Source organism: Lotus japonicus, chromosome 4, assembly GCF_012489685.1.
Source record: "Lotus japonicus ecotype B-129 chromosome 4, LjGifu_v1.2".
In the NCBI taxonomy this organism is placed as follows: Eukaryota; Viridiplantae; Streptophyta; class Magnoliopsida; order Fabales; family Fabaceae; genus Lotus; species Lotus japonicus.
In genome coordinates this window covers 59,897,002-59,915,064 of record NC_080044.1, presented here as the reverse complement: position 1 = coordinate 59,915,064, position 18,063 = coordinate 59,897,002, and the positions used below count along the sequence as shown (strand labels likewise).

The 18,063-nt window shown below is 34.2% G+C and overlaps 2 protein-coding genes and 1 long non-coding RNA gene across 4 annotated transcripts; 1 reads left to right on the top strand and 2 right to left on the bottom strand.

Moving 5' to 3' along the window:
* The first annotated feature begins 2,989 nt into the window (after positions 1 to 2,989).
* On the top strand, positions 2,990 to 5,360 carry LOC130714218 (uncharacterized). Of its 2 annotated transcripts, XM_057564113.1 has the most exons (5): positions 2,990 to 3,306; positions 3,611 to 3,974; positions 4,320 to 4,803; positions 4,893 to 4,948; positions 5,042 to 5,360. In XM_057564113.1, the coding sequence occupies exons 1-4, from the start codon at positions 3,143 to 3,145 to the stop codon at positions 4,940 to 4,942; spliced, it is 1,062 nt and encodes a 353-aa protein (XP_057420096.1). In that variant the 5' UTR covers positions 2,990 to 3,142; the 3' UTR covers positions 4,943 to 4,948; positions 5,042 to 5,360. The 2 variants fall into 2 exon arrangements, with proteins under 2 accessions (XP_057420096.1, XP_057420095.1); XM_057564112.1 differs by lacking the exons at positions 4,893 to 4,948; positions 5,042 to 5,360 and having other exon boundaries at positions 4,320 to 4,886.
* Positions 5,361 to 7,073: 1,713 nt separating this feature from the next.
* Positions 7,074 to 10,402, bottom strand: LOC130713605 (ubiquitin-conjugating enzyme E2 2-like). Its single transcript, XM_057563381.1, has 6 exons — positions 10,226 to 10,402; positions 9,775 to 9,908; positions 9,624 to 9,649; positions 8,952 to 9,041; positions 8,781 to 8,869; positions 7,074 to 7,454 (listed from the first exon to the last, which is right to left on the bottom strand). The coding sequence occupies exons 2-6, from the start codon at positions 9,897 to 9,899 to the stop codon at positions 7,326 to 7,328; spliced, it is 459 nt and encodes a 152-aa protein (XP_057419364.1). The 5' UTR covers positions 9,900 to 9,908; positions 10,226 to 10,402; the 3' UTR covers positions 7,074 to 7,325.
* Positions 10,403 to 12,259: 1,857 nt separating this feature from the next.
* Positions 12,260 to 13,428, bottom strand: LOC130714570 (uncharacterized). Its single transcript, XR_009011340.1, has 2 exons — positions 12,800 to 13,428; positions 12,260 to 12,727 (listed from the first exon to the last, which is right to left on the bottom strand). It is a non-coding gene; the product is annotated as an uncharacterized LOC130714570 (long non-coding RNA).
* Between the last annotated feature and the right edge of the window lie 4,635 nt (positions 13,429 to 18,063).

Here is an 18,063-nt window from a genome sequence, read left to right as displayed (position 1 = left end):
TATGAATTTGGAATTACACCAAGAAGGCCAGAACATGCTTTATTGTAAATCATTTGTGCTGCCCTCCAAATAACAAGGATTTTTTTACTTGAATGAGCAATGATTATCTCGTGCTACTTTTTTTTTTTTAAAAAAAAGTATATTTATTATTTAGTTAGAAGATAATGTAATGTATTTATATTTAAATTAATTAATTTTGAGTTAAAAGAATATTTTGTTAGCCTCTTTTGGATGGTGTTAAAGGGGGTGGGGTGGAGTGTAGAATTTAGAGAAGAATTGAGTTAAGTGTAATTGTGAGATTATTATTGGGGTGGAGTGCATATTTTGGATAAGAATAGAGTTAAGTGTTATTCTCACAAATCTTGAGGGGGGTGAGTGTATTTTACTCTTATTATTTGGTTAGAGGATAATGTAATTTATTTATCATTTATATTTTAATTAATTAATTTGAGTTAAAGGAATATTCCGTTAGCATCTTTTGCATGGTGTTAAAGGGGTGTGGTGGAGTGAAGATTTCAGAGAAGAATTGAGCTAAGTGTAATTATGAGATTATTATTGGGGTGGAGTGTATATTTTGGATAAGAATGAAGTTAAGTGTTATTCTCACAAACCTTGAGGGGGGTGAGTGTATTTTACTCAAAATACATTAATTATCCAAAAGCCCGTAAGTAACAAAAAAAACATCAAGTTGTTCAGCCCGTGAAAAACACACCGCCAGTCCACTAGCACCTTTCATAAGTTCTAAACCCTAAAGTTACATATTCCCTTAAGAGTGTTAATTAATTTTTTTCGTATTTTTATTGAATTTTCGTATTTTTATTTAATTCAGGATTTTTATGAGTTTTTATTGTGATTTGCTAGATTTTGGTAGTTTTTATCTATCTTTAATTAGTACCTTTTTAAATTTTAGATTTGATTAGGATTTAGGTTGTTTATTTCTTGATTTTATCTTGGGTCTTTTATTTTCTTTTTAATTTATTTTGAGAGTATTAATCAATTTTTATGGTGTCTTTATTGAATTTTCGGATTTTTATTGAATTTATGATTTTATAAGTTTTTATTGTGATTTTCTAGATTTTGATAGTTTTTATCTATCTTTAATTATTACCTTTTTAAATTTTAGATTTGATTAGGATTTATGTTGTTTATTTCTTGATTTTTTCTTAATTTGTCTTATTTTTATTTAATGTTAATTCCAGGAAAATGGAGATGATCCGGTGCTGAGGGTCCACAGAGCTACCATGGACACGCAAAGATTTGATGGTTGCTAGGTGAATTTGGTAGAGTTTCTCATTAGCCGCGGACTAGAGCTTATAGGTTACTACCTATAAGGTTTGATGTACATTTATGGAGGGTGAAAGGATATTACTCCACCAAATCAACCACTATTAATGTGATTGCAACTAGGGGTGTTCGCGGATTGGATTGGATCGGTTTTGAGGAGAAAAATCATCCGATCCGATCTCATCGGTTTTATGATTTTGTCATCCAATAGATTTTTTACTAAATTCAAATCCGAACCAATCCGATCCAATCTATAGCGGTTTGGATTGGATTGGATTATTCGGTTTTTGCTTCACTTTTTTATATTTTGAAATTGTGTTGTATAAATTTTAAAAATATATAATATATGATACATAATTTATAACATTAACATTCATAAATTATAATATAGTAACAAATTTTTAATTATGATTATAATTGTTTACTTTGATGCATGTATATAGTCCAAATAATTACTTGAACTTTTTTTATTAAAACGTAATTTTATAAATAAGCATGTGTGATATAATCAATATATAAACAATAAATATGTTCTATGTAAGTGTAAATGGAATGATATATGTATAACTAAAAGTATACATATTTGTGAATGTTCGGTTTGGATTGGATTGGTTCGGTTTTGGAAATCAAATCCGAAATCCGATCCGATCCAATAAATAATTTCGGTTTTTTCAATTTTCAATCCGTTCGGTTTTCGGTTTGATTGGATTTCGATTTTTTTGGATCGGTTTGTTGGTTTTGTTTGGATTGGTTCGGTTATGAACACCCCTAATTGCAACCATTATTAATTTTAAAATCTTATTTTTAACCATAGAGATTTCTTTATGTATATATAACGTGAGATTTTGTTTGATATAAAAACTATCGTTGTAAAATCTTCTTTTTAATTTTAGAGATTTCTTTATGTATATGTAACGTGAGATTTTGTAAAACCCCAAGGATTTCTCTATACAATTAACTTCTTTATTTCTCTGATAAATGAGAATCCATTTAGTTAGATGATTTGCATCTAAGGCTGCTGCTCTGAAATCTAAAAGCTATTGTTATTTGTATGTTTTAATTTTAAACTACTATAATGCTATCTACGTGAGATTTTGTTTTATATAAAAAGTATCATTATACTTTTTTTATACAATCATTATATTCTAAACTAATTAATTGATATTATTTTAATAGAAAAAATTTAATATAATTAATTTTTGTATTGTTTTCAAAAATTTTAGATTGTATATTTATATATGTATATAACTATAATAATTTGATAGTAAGAAAAGTATGAGGAATACAAAATATTAATACATATATACTATAAAATTATGACCTAAGTTTATTAGTGCTAACAAATTAGAGTTACGAGATGTCACGTGGAGGAACATGTTACATGAAAAATGAAAATTTGTACGAGTTAAAAAAATAATTCATTTTTCTATAACTCAAGTGTATTTTTAATAATTTAAACAATAATTATATATTTATGTATTGTTATATATCTAAAACACAAAAACATTACCTTTTATGCAACACGAATATACAATAGACAAATTATCCATGCAACGCGCGGGTAAAAAAAACACTAGTATTATACAACATACCAAAGCAAACCAGCATTTTAGTATCATTTTATCTCCAGTAAAATTACATGAAGAATAATAAGAGTGGGGCGACAAGGCAAGTATCCAAAAACCAACCAACTAGAAAGCGGTTGGTTCTCTTGCCTTTTTTAATTTCCACTTTGTTTCGTATTTTCCCGCTCCCCAGTCCCTTTGAAACTGCAAGAGCAGTTACATTACATTTACATACAAAGTAACAGAAATCACCTTTCAATCAATCTCACCAAAATTCACAACCATACCATACCATGGAAGAAGTGCCTTCTTCTTCTGCTGCTGGTGTTTCTGCTACTCTCCCTCCCTCTGCAACTGCGAGACCCAAGCTCCAGAGGTACGCGCTGCGTTCCGCCGCTAAATCCAAGGAACACAACCCAGATGCACCCAATCGCTCCATTTCTCCTCAATCTAAGAGGTCCTTTCCTTTCTTACTCTTTTTATGCCATTTCAATTACTGCATGCATGAAATATTGGGAATCTTTGCTTTCTGCTTTGTGCGGATATGTTGCAATTTTGGTATCCTCTGACGGTTCAAGCTTTAAACATTCTGATTTGAAGGTTCATGTTTTAGCACGTGTTTGTGTTTGTCTTTTTAATTGCTTTGCTGTTTACACTGTCTCCTCCTAAAACAACATGAAATAAGCGGCTTTTGTTATTATCGTGTGTCAAATTGAAGCAGGGTATATAAATGTTCAACAAAATTTTATTTTCATTTTCAGAGGGACAAGTGTAAGTAGAAGTGTTGGTGTCCTTGATTTCTCTGGCAAGGACAGGTCTTCTAGTGCTAAGCCACCGAGAAGGCTCTCCATTTCCACCAAAGGATCTACTACTCCGAGCCTGAAGATGGTTGGAAGCATAACCCCGACCTCCGAGACTAGAACAAGGAGGTCTGGTAATGGCCAAGGGCCTCCAAGCAGAAGCCAAACACCTGTTTCTGAAATTTTCAGAACTTCAAGTCGGATGAAGTTCAATCTCATATCTTCAGCTTCATACTGGTTAAACCAGATCAAGCTATCTGAATCTGCTGCCAAACACTCCATTTCACTTGGATTCTTCAAGCTTGCTTTGGAGGCAGGATGTGAGGTAGCACCATATATCAATAGGCAATAAACAAGCACAACCGATTCTTTTTTGTTTGCTGTATTCATGTTTGGAAATTCTTCATTTAGTAGAGTTTCGAGGAAAATAAGCTGATCCAAACATGCTATTAGTTGTCTCTCCTTGTTAACAATTGTTAGTTCAAATAGACTTATTCATAGCGTGTTTGGATCCACAGTTATTTTCTCAAATCACTCAACTCCTTACAAAACCTACTCCTAATAGCTTATCCCAAAACCACTTCTATTAACTTGTCCTCATTTCTTTGCCAATAAATTTAACTTTTATTTTTTCTGTTAAATGTTTTCTTGTTCAATATCAACTACATAGCCTTTCCTGAAACTCCAAGATGAGCTCAAATCTTATGTGAGCCGACATCAGCTTGCTGAACTTGGAGAACCAGTGAAAGAACTCCTTGAAAGCTACAACATTGCAGAAAATATAGTGTTGACACAAGTTTCTGAGAGCATTTCACAGGTTCCAGAAGAGGGAACGCAATCCTCTGATGATGAAGTGCACTGCTGCTCTTCTTCTACCATGGCTGATGAAAAACTGAAACCCAAGTGCTTAGACACTGACTCTACTCAACTTAGTCCAGAAGCGATTGAGTCAACCAAGAAGGAGGCTTGCCAAAAGAGTAATCCTAGTTCCAGGTTGAGAGGAAGTCTCAGAATGAACTCTGCAAATTCAAGACTTGCTTCTGATCGCGTGAATCGCAGGGCCACTAAAAAGTTAGAGAAGACTAATAAGCAAGAAACTAATAAGGAGAAGGGCGAGGTCAAGAAAAAGGGAAAGAACTCTGAAATTGAAGAAGGTATGGGTGCAGCCATATTTGCTTCATGTTATGAGACTGATGATCTATTTTAGCTCGGTTAGTTTAACTGTGATTATTTTCCCTCCCAGTTCTGTTCAGTCCTACAAGTGCTGAAGATAATGTGCAGCGAAACAAATAAAATATGGTAAGTGGCTTATTATGAATTCATATGTAGTCTCTACAAAGTTGTTGCTGTGTAAGAATACATGGTTGATGATATATTGCTACTTTGTTGTAGGCCTTTGAGACTAGTGATGAAGTTGGTTTGACAGAAGTCATATAAACAAAGCTTTTGAGCTTGCAGTTCTGAGTTTTCGTCATCATCAAACTTTGTCTACAATATTGTGTGCGTGGAGTTTGCTTCCCAATAGGAGTACATATGAAAATTGTTCTCAGTTTGCTGTCAAAGGCTGCTTTCTTGTCTTTTAAGTTTTAATCACTTAGCATGTTGTGTGCTTGTGTCCTAATTTTTAGTTGTTAATCAAGCTCTGTATTGAATATATTATGGTTTGTCAATAGTTGTTATAATATTTGTGGAGACAATAGTTTCTAACATAAATCTGTATCTTCAGTGAGTATTTTTATTTCTTCTCATTTTTATGCGATTATATGATCTTTTAGTAAATGGTCTTACAACAATGCAATATGTTAAAGAAAATTGCAAAAAATGTTGATGTGACAACCTTAACTATGTTATTTGGCGGAAATCATAAGGATAGTAGGAAATAACTACCGTTTGATGTGTTTCGTATAGCAACATTTAGTATAATCAAAATTGTAGCATTGTCTTCTGCGGTGTCAGCAAAATGGGAGTGGTCTCCTCTTGCTCCGAGATGTTGCTTAATATTGCTTAAGAGAGCTGGCTTCAGAGGGTGCTTCTGGGATTGAAATGACATTTGGATGAGGGGATTCTTTGGTTAGTTTGGTCATTCAGATATTTTGCATATGGAATTGCTAGCTATTTTTTCATGGGTTTGACATAGGACTTTGGTGTGAAGCGTGTTACTTGCCAATCAGACTCCTTGGATGTTGTTCTTCTCCTGGGAAGGATGCTGTTTAACATTGCCTTACTTGCATTAAGAAAAAGGGTTTGCTAGTAACATTTGTTTAATTTAAAATTTTAAAAACTAGTATTTAATGATTGGCGTAACTTATGTTAACATGAAATCAAAGAAGGGTTAATAATGGTCAGGTTATGAATTCCGATCAAAACACAATAAATTAGTACCCATACATCAATGGAGGATTGTCAACACCCTTACACTTAGTTGACATTGATGAAGAAATGGTAAAGCCCCAAAAGCTTACGTCTAGCAAAGACTACATGCGAAATCTGGCTGTTTTGAGGTGTATGTTACCTTCCCTTTCATCATAGAATGCTTGGAATTGAATCAACATCTGCAGACATGTATGCTATTGATGCTGTTAGTTCTATGAATGTTATTTCTACTAGTAAAGTATGTCTAAGTGGGTATTAGGCTCCGCACTGCGCCCTCAACCTTATTAGGTAGCTGGGTACATGAGATATGCCCACATATTGGGTAGAGATGTTGGGTTCCCTTAAACATTGGCAGTTATACTGTGGAAGTTGTTCATATGGGTCACTCACATTCTCTTAGCTATATGAGCATAAGAGAAAATAATATATTTCTTTTAAGCATGCTAATAAGGATTTGATACTTTTTTTTTTGATAAGCAAGGATTTGATACTTAACTGAGCCAAGAAAAAAAGCTTTATTCATAGAGATATAACTCGCTTTTTGAAAGGGTTGTTCTTTAACTGTCGGCAGAGGGCTACTAGATTAGGCCAGCCAACCTTAGCCAAAAGTATAATTACATGAGGATTAAGAAAATAAAATTTTAAAGGAAAATGTGATATCAACTATTGTTCCAACCACTAAACTAAATTTTCCTCATTCTATTCTGAAGTCATCCACTGAGTTAGATGGCACAGTGAGTATACTTGAGGGAATTGTGCTTGATGAGGTCAATACAGATATTCAAAATCATAGATTCAAGGAGATTAATAAATTAGTAGAAGATCTTCTGATATGGTCCATGGTTCCACTTTGTAACTAAGTTCTCCAACCGAAATCAAGACCATTCCATACTTCGATTGCAAGGTTTAAATCCCGTCAAGGTCAAGTGGATGGAGTGTCCCCTAATTAAAGGACAAATTGACCATCAAGGGTTGAAGTTATTGGACACAATGATTCAGATTGATATCAAGTTATTGAAGGTAGTTAATAAATCTTTCTGATCAGAGCAAATTCAGAAGACTATAACTTATACATTGAACCATGTTAACAACAATCTGATGCAAGTTGACAGGAATTTTATATTACATGATACATGGACGATGCATAAGCTACCATGAATTGAAGACAAGAAGACCCTAACATTCAAAAGAAGGAATACATGACATAGAATTCAGAAGTTTGCATTATGATTTATGATTCTTATAGGTAGCAATGCAACCTAATTCACACCTTCAAAGTCCCACAAGCATATAAAGATGAGCTTTAGTCAGCTGTCCAACTCTGCTCCACAATTTCCCGCACTCTTCGATTGTACTCACGCTTGTTCTCACTGAACATTCGAGCTGCTTCCGAGTTTGCAGGAGAATTTGGGTTGGGGTCACAAAGCAATGACTGCCAAGAAGAAATAATTACTTTTTAGAGCATACTAACAATAACAACTACAGAGCAGGGATAGATCAATTTTTAAAAAATGCCATGAAAATACTCTACATAAATATGACATTTCAGCCATGCATAGTAAAATTCTCTACACCCCAACCACCCTAGTAGCTAAGATATTTCAGGTTATATCAGAGTGGCAAAAAATGATGCTCAATGTCATCCCATTCTTAAGTAAATGGCCCATGCCATACTCTTGGAAAAAGGGAAGATTGGCACCAAGTTCCCAGCACAGGACCATACTCTTGCAATAAGGCCCACTGACACCATGATCCCAATACAGGGCAACATTGAAGCATGGTGCATAACATATTATAGATATTTAATATGCTAGAACCATAATAACAATAGACGGGCAAACAACTGATATATATATATATATATATATATATGTGCATCATAGGCTTGTAGCCTATTAGCACAATTCATACCAGCTTCAATTCCCAGTGCCTAATGAGTTCATATATATATATATATATGTATCTGGAATACTAAAACAAAATTCTCTCATGTATTTGACTTAGTGTGGTCTTTATAAGCAAAATAATTATTTGAGAAAGGAGTCTTCAAAACAGGAGGATCTAGTTTTTTACTTTATTTTCTGTTTTCAAAGATTAGAATTGGTTCTATGGGAAACAGTGGAAACAATAGCACGTTGTTTTCACTGTTTTGTATACAAACATTTGAAAATAGGAAGTAAAACACAAGTGCATTTATAATTAAAAGTCAAAACAAGAAACATGTTCTAAAGCAAACAAGGCCTACTTTAATTTTTCTTTCTTGATTCTTTCACTAATTCTCAAAAGAAATTGAAAAGTCAAATAAACTCTGTTTAGGATCTAGATAATGTTACTAAACATATCCTATCTGACAATTCCAATGCTCTGTTTTCATGATTCTGACACAGGAGTATCACAGTCATGCACTCTAACTCACTCCATGCACCCTAATTGGCTTTTGAATAGCTCAGTTTCCATTCTGCTAAAAAGGTTTCACAGCGCTCACTCTATGTGCATGTTATTTGGCTAGGATTGCTCTGCATTTGTTCTGACTTGTGATATTGTTTTGTGAGACTTCTGGCCAAGTTATTCAGTCAACTCAGTAGTTAAAAATTATTACATTGAGCAATATGCATCATCTGTATGATACATAATATATCAATCTACGCTTCATTGTGTCTCTAAATCTTACTATTTGTTAAGGATTATGACTCACAGGTAAAAAATTAGCAATTCATGGTTTAATAACCTTATGATGTTATTGATTACAAGAAGATACCTGGATAGAAGTGAGAATAGCAGCTACATCATATATAGGACTCCACTGATTTTGCAATATGTCCAAACAGATACTTCCATCCGCATAAACTGCCCAGAGCAGAAAAAGACATTAATAGCAAGATAGCTAACTAATGTATAAGAAGGTCAATGTTTTCCGCGTAAAACTTACTGTTTGGGTGAAACATTCTAGAGACAAATCTCACAGTGGGTGGCTTGTTAGGATAGTCCTCAGTAAATTGGAGAGTCAACTTAAACGTACCTGAATAACTCAATATGTAGACATGAAGTTATGAAAATACATATAATTAAATACAGAAAAGAAAATGACATCCAAATATGTACATAAAAACTACTTGACCGTGAGCACCTAATTTTTTTGCGAAAATAAAGTACAATAAAGTTTAGCTGGATAGTCTGAGAGAACATATATTTTTCAAAAGAGGGTACATGCAGTCTCTAACAGGCATAACAGTTAGAGCATCAATATAAGTAAGACCATATAACAATCAATAGTTAGAATTAAAATTGGAAAACAAAAACAGAAGAGAAAGAAAATCATAAAATAGCACCAAAGCACCAACCAGTATCTATATGCAAGTTCAATAAAAATCACTATATTTTAACTAATCTAGACAGATATGAAGAGCATCCCAAAATCTTTTAGAGGATGGAAGGACAATGAGTATGATGTTCTTTGCAACATAATTCTACAATCATCCATTAAAGCACGTTCATGTAATATCACAGATACAAGTAATACACAAGATATTGAGTAACCAAATTGACACTGAATCAAAACTGTTTTCAAATAGAAGCCGTAGTAGTAAAAGGACTGACTCACCTCCATCCCATGGAGTATCATCAGGACTGCAATACAAAGCAGACAAGAAAGCAGAAATTGCTTATCCATCCATACTTAAACAAAGTGAAATTATTAAAATAAAATAAAGCGATCGAATACAAACAGAACAATGCATCTTCATCCAATTTACCCAAATATGACAGCATTCCAGAGCATTATGTTGTTATCCTGAGGGGCACCACTGATTCCTGCAGGTGGGTCTTGTTGCAGCCTCTTAAAATCTCTCATCAGCCTCTTCCTAGCCGGAGTCGACATCGCTACCACCTATACAAACCAACAGCCACAAAGAAGAAACAGTAAAAAATTCAACTCTTCCTAAAATTCCAACACAACAAAACCTAGACAATTAATTTGAATTCCAACAGTGGATAATCATATAATAATTCAAGTATTCGCAATTAATCACACACAGAGCATCGTCGGCAACAAAAAATAACGGAAAATAAAAAATTGATTCTCGATATAGATCCACACACTGTATCAATCATCGGCACCGTCTAGGGCATAAAATATGTAAGATCGAAGATGGAGGAAAAAGCGAGATTAGATGAAGAAGAAGAAGAAGAAGAAGAAGGACTCACCCGTTTACGAGTGAGAGTGTGAGTTCGATTGAGGATGTGAACGGTGGTGGTGGGTGGAATGAATGAATCGTATGGCGGCTGAGAGAAAAGGAAAAGCTATTGGTTGGTTCTTCCGAATTTCATTTTAGAGGTGCTCTGCTCAGCTCTCTCTGACTAGCACACTGTTCGTGAATGGGTCGGCTTCATCAAATAAACACATCCACGTTTTTTTTTTAATGAGGTCATTCTTGTCCAAAATTAATTAATGCACCACAAACTCAAAGTTGGTTCTTATAAAAAGGTTCAAAGTGTACCTCCCATTTGATTCTTGTAAATATGAACAGAGGGAGTATTAAATTGCACAATAAGAGTTTGCAATTTTATTCGTGTAAAAAAGATGTAGTTGAGTAATACAATAATTTGTTGAGATTGTCGATCAGGCAAATCGTGCTAAATTGCATTAACTTTACTAGGATTATACCCGTGGAGGCTGTGATTTTTGAATCGTATTTAAGGTCGTTCACGGAATGTACAAATGGATTACTACTAAGTTTCCATATTATTACTAAATTTTCATATTATTTCCATATTGTTACTACTAAAAAGTTAATTAACATTATATAATAAATATCAGTATATAAAATAGGTTAAAGAGAATGTAGTAGCAGAGTTTGGAAACCAGATTGTATAGATAATTAGAGCTAATGAACTAAGGAAAAACACTAAACAGCCTCCAATAAGTACTTCTGCCCACTTAAGCTACACCTCAAAGAGGGCAAAAATAGAAAAAGTCAAGAGAAGAGCTAAGAAGAGAAAATCCTAACAACATTCCTTAATCTGCCAAAGACAGATCCCTCTCTAATCCTTTCTTGAACCTTCAGCACATAATGGACAGCAACATACAGTAAGTGATGCAAAGTTCCTTCAATACAAGTCAAGAGATTTAAATTCTCTCATAAAATGAATAACGAAATCCCTTTGATCTGCATCTGAGACAATCCCATGCTCTAAATTTGATTACCTCCAATATTTTGTCTTCATCAAATTTTGCCAAGTATTGTTCCTCCCATTACAAATTTACACAGATCCTAAAAAAACATCCATAACATGTAAATATTCCTATAAGAATACTGAGGACACATAGCTTATGCAATATTAATAGGATATTGAGGACACTGAGGACACATAGCTTATGCAATATCAATAGTGATCCAAACTCCACAAGAATACTGAGGACACATAGCTTATGCAATATTAATAGGATATTGATCAGAGTCTAATTGGTTAGTGAGATTTGTGTATAAGAAAAGAACACACTTTAATATCTGATACAATGGGGCAGAATATAAGAGAAGCGTTGCATCCCTATCTAATAATAAAAATGTTAAGCATTATTTTTTTTCATCTAAGGGTTTAGAATGTAGTTACACTATCACTTACTATCAAGATTAATTTAACACACCTATTTCTTACTCTCGCAGTGAATCCAAACCAATCATTTTTAATTATTTCAGTCATTTAAACACACTAAATTTGAATCAATCCGGTCAGATTACACCTCTATTTAAAATAAACATTTATCTTCTTTTTTTGAACTCAAATAAACATTTATCTTAGTGCTTGTACACTTGGTGGTTCTAGAATTAAAAAAATAAAATAATGATCATTGGGTATAGTATTACTTCCCTTAACAATACAATGTAACGTTCAAAAAAAAACCATACAGTGTAAAAAAAAAACTAAATAATAGGTGCACATGTGCATGAGCCAAAATTACATGATGTAAATATGTTTATACATACAGTTCTAATCAATGATTGGTAAACACCTGATGTGCAGCAAAGACAAAGGGCAAGAATTAAAACAGCCACTGCACCTGGTTGTAGAACCATGAGACACTTCAGGAATGAGAACATGCTAATTTCAAAACATAGAAATTGAGTAGGAGGAAGGGTGGGGTGGAAACAAATAATAAATATACGTTGAAATATCTGACCACATGATGCATTATAGTAAAATCATAATCATAATATAGCAGTTGAAAATAATAGATGATTTGCAAAGGAATAGAGACAAATTTTATATTCAACATAAGCATCAGTGGCTACTACTTTGAGAGTGCAACATCCCACCTTACAAAAAAACACCAACTGCTACTATAGGAACACATAATACAGATAGAGAAATGAAACAACTAAGCCAGCCATCACCTACTGCAAATACAACCAAAAGACTTCGTTTGAGCATGCCGCTGACTGTTAAAACTTATTCTAACTTATTCAGTTGCAACTACTACTCCTTCTCCAATTTGACAGACCTAAGCCTCATCTTCTCAGCAGGCTTGGGAAAAGTACCCTCACTTCCAACACTCGGGACTGAAGAAGAGACACCAGATCCATCTCATGGTGAAATTTCATCAAGCAAAACAGCATTGGGTCCTATTTTAGACAAGTTTGCAGAATAATCACCAATAGACTCATGGCTTCCAATCTGGACTTTAGAGAAGTTCCCACGGCTGATCATCTAAACAAAAAAAAAAAATAATTAGAAATTAAGCTAGATCGAAACTAACTCGCGGAGGTCTCAATTCACTACCTTCCTCGGAGTTTGAACCTCTACCACAGCAATGTCAACATAGTTGCCAAAGAAAGCACAATTAATTTCTCCCCTACAGTAGGATGAGAAGAATTCATATAGTCAGCCACCAACAATGATAGCAAATAAACATTGAACATTGTATATAGAAACATGTTTAACATCCGTAATCTCAAGCTCAATCATCCTGGTTACTTTGCCAGCTTTAGGATATTGCTTCTCACTTGAAACATTGGTGACTAATCCAATCATGTCTATAAGCAATTGAATCATTAGAAATAGAAAATGATCAGAATTCACAATTGGGAAATGGGATAGTTAAAAATGCGATTTAAATGGAGTATTGAGGTGTAGGACAAGCACATACCAATTAGGTAGTCAGATTCACCACCAGTTGCTAATATTTCCTCAGAATTTTTGAACGAAAAGACATTCTATGGCAGGGGATTCCTCAAGTATTGTCTGTGTTCTTTCATTGAAAGTAGCTTGAATTCATGGTCAGAAGCCATGAAGTTGTCACTGTTGGACACAAATGTAAAATTAGATATCCTATAGACATGTCCTTCGTGCAGCTTGGACCTGAATTTAGAGATCATTTCCTTCCGAGCACTTGCCTCAATTTTTTGTCTCTATCATTAACAACAACCAACATGACCAATGACTAAAGGTCACACAATACCAACTGAGGACTGATAATAAAATAAAAATTATATACTAATCAAATTAATGTATATGGTCAAGAGGCACCAACTAAAGAGCATGCTCATGCAATCATATTGAATGATCCTAACTAATAATCCACATTATCAAAAGGAAGAAATTGAGAACTTGTTGAGTGAAATGTGTAAATCTGGAATTATTAGGACTATTTTTAGCCCTTTTTCGAGTCCCTGAACAAATCAGCAGTAATGATGGTGTTAATGTACAACCAACCAAATTGAGGTTTCTAATTTACAACCAACCAAATTGAGGACATAGGTTAAATAGTACCATGAGGGCAAGGTTGGAGGTAAATGAATTAACTCCTACCGGTACAGTTTGAGAAAGAACAATATACCAGGACTCCAATTGGTTTCAATCATCAATAATCCCAAATAAACACAAATGCACACAAACACAGTTTCATAACAAAGAGGCAAAGAAAGATAAATTACTAAATTATATACTAATATGATTAACATATATGATTAGGACTAAACCTTAGCATCAATTAGAACAATGAGAATAGCATATAGACTCAATGGTTCATTCACAGGGCAAATTTCCCACATCCGGATAACCCTAGTCCTAATTCTCAGGAATTTCTTTCTTAGACAGAGTATTTTAATGGGGTTGACACGACCACTCATATCTCCCATTCAGATCAAGGCAACAAACTCAAAGCAAGAAAATGAACTGAAAAACGTATGGGCATCAGAAGAACAACTTAGTTGTATTTATAGCCAAGAACTGCAAGTTGTACAACAACAACAAATTGACAACTGTAAATGAACTGGAAAAAAAGTATAGCTGATATATGGTAGCCGATGGAGTAGATCATAGGCAACAACTGGCCGTGTAAATGGACCAAAATAAGGGTTTGGGGGCAGGACAAGGGACTGGAACACAAAGTGGGAATATCAGAAGAATACGGTTAGCAACAATCTCAGAATCCGAGTTCCATTTCAAATTCCAAAAGATAAATTTACAAATCAAATTAAGGCAGCTGTAAAGGAAGTACGGGACGAAATAGGGTATAGGAAAAATACCTATGAGGTGATATCCATTGCAGTCTTATAGATGTCAAAAACACCATGCTTTATGGATCTGAAGAAGGGAAAATAGATGATAGATATGCTCAATAGCTTAGTAGCATCATACAATGGCAGAAAATCTAGCTCAAAAGGCTTAGGGAGGATAGCACAGCGCATAGATAAGAGCTCCTCAGGATTAAGGAATGTTGACGGGAGAGAGGGTGTATGGTATTTTTTTTGGTCTGAAGAGGGTGTAGGGTTGAAATCTGCTAAACCTACCTAATCAGTAAACTATCTTTGAACCATAGGAGCCCAAATAAGAAATAGGCCCAACAATCAGGAATGTGCACCCAAAAAAAAAAGGTGCACATGAACAGTGCAATTGAACCTTGCATTTTAAGTTAGTAGATGAGATGTTTATTTATTTATCTACTGTATAATTTTTCTGCTTTTTCTGGGTGTGCTTCCGCAAGTATGAAATTTTCATCTTTTGGTTTTCGTCAAGTGATACTGTAGCCAAAGTTTTAATCACGAGAGGAAAAGAAGCCGAGGTTCCAATCAAGGGAGGAAGAGAAATAATGTAGTGCATCACGCCAATCATTTGAAGCGTGGTCAAAATTCATGAAGGATTCACGAAACCCAAAGGATGAAGGATGTAGCTAATGACAAAGTGAAGGAATGTGAGACTTTGAAAGAAGGGAGGACATGTTGTGCCAAAGTGGATATTCATCTAAGTCTTGGATCAAGTAGTGTGAGGAAGAAAAATGTAGAGAAAGTAATGACTCATCCAAGTCTCACATCAAGTAGTGTGAAGAAGTAGCAGGAAGAAAGAAATAGAGTTATTATAATTTATAAATATGGAAAGTTAATTGTGTTTTATTCATCGAAATAACACTAGTTCTTTGGATATATTGGACTTCATTTTAGCTGAAACAGGAGATCTTGATGAAATCATAGAAGAAGTAATAATATATGGCTACACGTTAGATGAGGATCCTAAGAGTTATGAAGAACAAAACAAGTCAATATATTTTAATTGTTGGGAAGATGCAGTCAAAAGCGATAGTCCATAATGAGTAACCACACTAGTAAACTTGCCTAAAGGTAGTAAAGTTGTCGATAGTTAGTGGATCTTTAAAATAAAGACCAGATGTACAATTGTACATGTTTACTTTAGGAGACGGGTCTGTTTCATTAAAATCATCAAAGCAAAACGTGCATAACTCAATCAATAATGAAATTGGAATTTATACCTCTTTAACTCGCAGGTTGAAAAACAAAATGACTAAAAGACTTAAGGTAAATACTACCATACCACAATTGTATCATACATGAGTGATGTGGACCAATAAGAATTGTTTTGACCGTAAACTTTGACTTCTTTATTTTTCTTTTTAAAAAATAACGAAAAACAAAAAAAAAGATTTGTATTAATTATGTTATGGTCTTAAAAATTTTGTAATTTCATTAAGTGGTAACCCAATTTCATGAAACTTCTTTTTTGTGCGTTTTAGAATTTTCACATTCAGAAAAAGAGATTAAGCTTCATCTTAACCCAGAAATTCATCTTCATCTTCTTTATTAGCATCTCCCTCACCAAAATCAAAACCCCACTTCATCTTCCACAATCCAGATTTGGAGAAAAGATCCACAAGCCCTCCCTACCATATCAAATCTCCATTCTCTCAAGAGGATTGATTCAGCTTCAAGGATCTCCTACTCATCAAGGATCGAATTGCACAACCCCAAGGCTTTAATGTATCCATTCCCTTCATAATATAACATCTTCCACATATCAAGCAAAAACGTAGTTGGCCACTTACACGACGCACAAACCCCGCTTCCATTTTGTGCAGCATGAACCAAAACGGTGACACCCAGATGATTTCTTCTTCAATTTTTTTTTTTTTTGTGAAATTTCCAGATCGCACTCAGACGTTGAATCCTCACCACCGCCCATCGACCTCGACCCCAAAAGCTCGACCCACGTCCTTTGTAGATAGAGAGCTTGACCCACTTCCTTCACAGATTGAAATTGGAAAACGATGGAGAGATCTAAGATGGTTCCTCCTCCTCGATCTGGGGTTTGGTCTGATCTGGGTTGAATCCCCACCATCGCTCAACCCACATCCTTCGTAGATCGAGATTCGAAATCGACCGAGAGATCTAAGACGGTGCCTCCTCCTCTTCCTTCTGGGTTTTGGGGTTTTTGATTCTCTAATTCGATGGTTGTTACAAAGCTTCAAACTTGATAGCGGTGGTGCTCTGATCTCGATTTTGGATGTTTTTTATCGTTTTGTTTTTACTGGGTTTCGCCAAACAAAGCTTGTCATTGTGCAGAGTTTGATTTTCTGGAAATTTTTTTGATGATGAAGATGAAGAACTTGATGAAGGAGGAGGAGGGTCATTCTCAATTGATTTATTAACCAAGGACTACTAAGTAAAGAATGTAATTTTTATTAACATTTATTTCACAGAAAAAAATAAAAGGAGAAAATGCTTAATTAATTACACTTTAGATTTGTTTGATTGGTCCACTTCAGCTCATGTATCATACCCAAACTAAATCTTGTGGTATGGTAGCAAGCACCAAATACTTAATGGTTCATACATCATTATAGGGAAGACCAGCACCTCACACTTGAGTCCAATATGATTCACGTGTTGCTATTTGAATTGCTAATGATAGTCCATATAACAACAAAAGAAGACACGTACCAATGAGACACAAAGTTGGTAGACAATCACTAATAATAGTGTGTTATCTAATTTGACCATGTGAAAAGTGATCTTGCGGGTCCTCTTATACACAGATTTCCCTATTAGATATGTCGGAAGAGAATGGACTTAAAAGCATTGAGTGGAGTGAGTATGGAGGTTACCCAATTAGTGGTCAAAAGAAATCTGATCGATAATCTTATTGCACTGCATTTTGTTGCGTAGGAGATGAAAAAACTACGTGGGATTTACTCCAAATGCAAGTTATTTGCTATAAAAGAAAGGTATTATTTGCCTATTTTTTTACTGATTTTATTTTATAATTCATCAAGAATTTAATTTATATGCACTGTGAAGTTTCTTTATAACACATTTAACTCCGTGGGATTTACTCCAAATGCAAGTTAGTTGTTATAAAAGAAAGGTATTATTTGCCTATTTTTTACATTGATTTTATTTTATAATTCATCACGAATTTAATTTATATGCACTGTGAAATTTTTTTATCGACACATTTTATTGATTTGGTATTGAATCGTTGTCAGCCTCGATAATTATATAAAGGAATGGCAAGTTAACATTTGATATATGGACAGGGAATTTTTTTTCTTCTTTATTATTATTCTTCTTGCTTTTTATTTTCCCATCTTATTCTTCTTGTGCACGAGTTCAACACTTATGTTAAATATGGAGGCTAAACCGGATAGTGAGTAATAGGCCTCCATAAATTTTACTTTTAGGACAGTGACTATAGTACAGGATAGCAATTACCTGCATGTTATTGTCAACTCAGAGCATCTCCGCGGCATTAAT

What these genes read in the sequence shown, in the direction of transcription:
- LOC130714218 (XM_057564112.1), top strand. Translation starts at nt 3,143, where the DNA reads ATGGAAGAAGTGCCTTCTTCTTCTGCTGCTGGTGTTTCTGCTACTCTC. An exon ending in ATTTCTCCTCAATCTAAGAG is followed by an intron (nt 3,307 to 3,610) that starts GTCCTTTCCTTT and finishes TTTCATTTTCAG; the next exon opens with AGGGACAAGTGTAAGTAGAA. An exon ending in CTTTGGAGGCAGGATGTGAG is followed by an intron (nt 3,975 to 4,319) that starts GTAGCACCATAT and finishes TCAACTACATAG; the next exon opens with CCTTTCCTGAAACTCCAAGA.
- LOC130713605 (XM_057563381.1), bottom strand. Translation starts at nt 9,899, where the DNA reads ATGTCGACTCCGGCTAGGAAGAGGCTGATGAGAGATTTTAAGAGGCTG. An exon ending in TGATACTCCATGGGATGGAG is followed by an intron (nt 9,042 to 9,623) that starts GTGAGTCAGTCC and finishes TGAGTTATTCAG; the next exon opens with GTACGTTTAAGTTGACTCTC. An exon ending in TAGAATGTTTCACCCAAACA is followed by an intron (nt 8,870 to 8,951) that starts GTAAGTTTTACG and finishes TGCTCTGGGCAG; the next exon opens with TTTATGCGGATGGAAGTATC.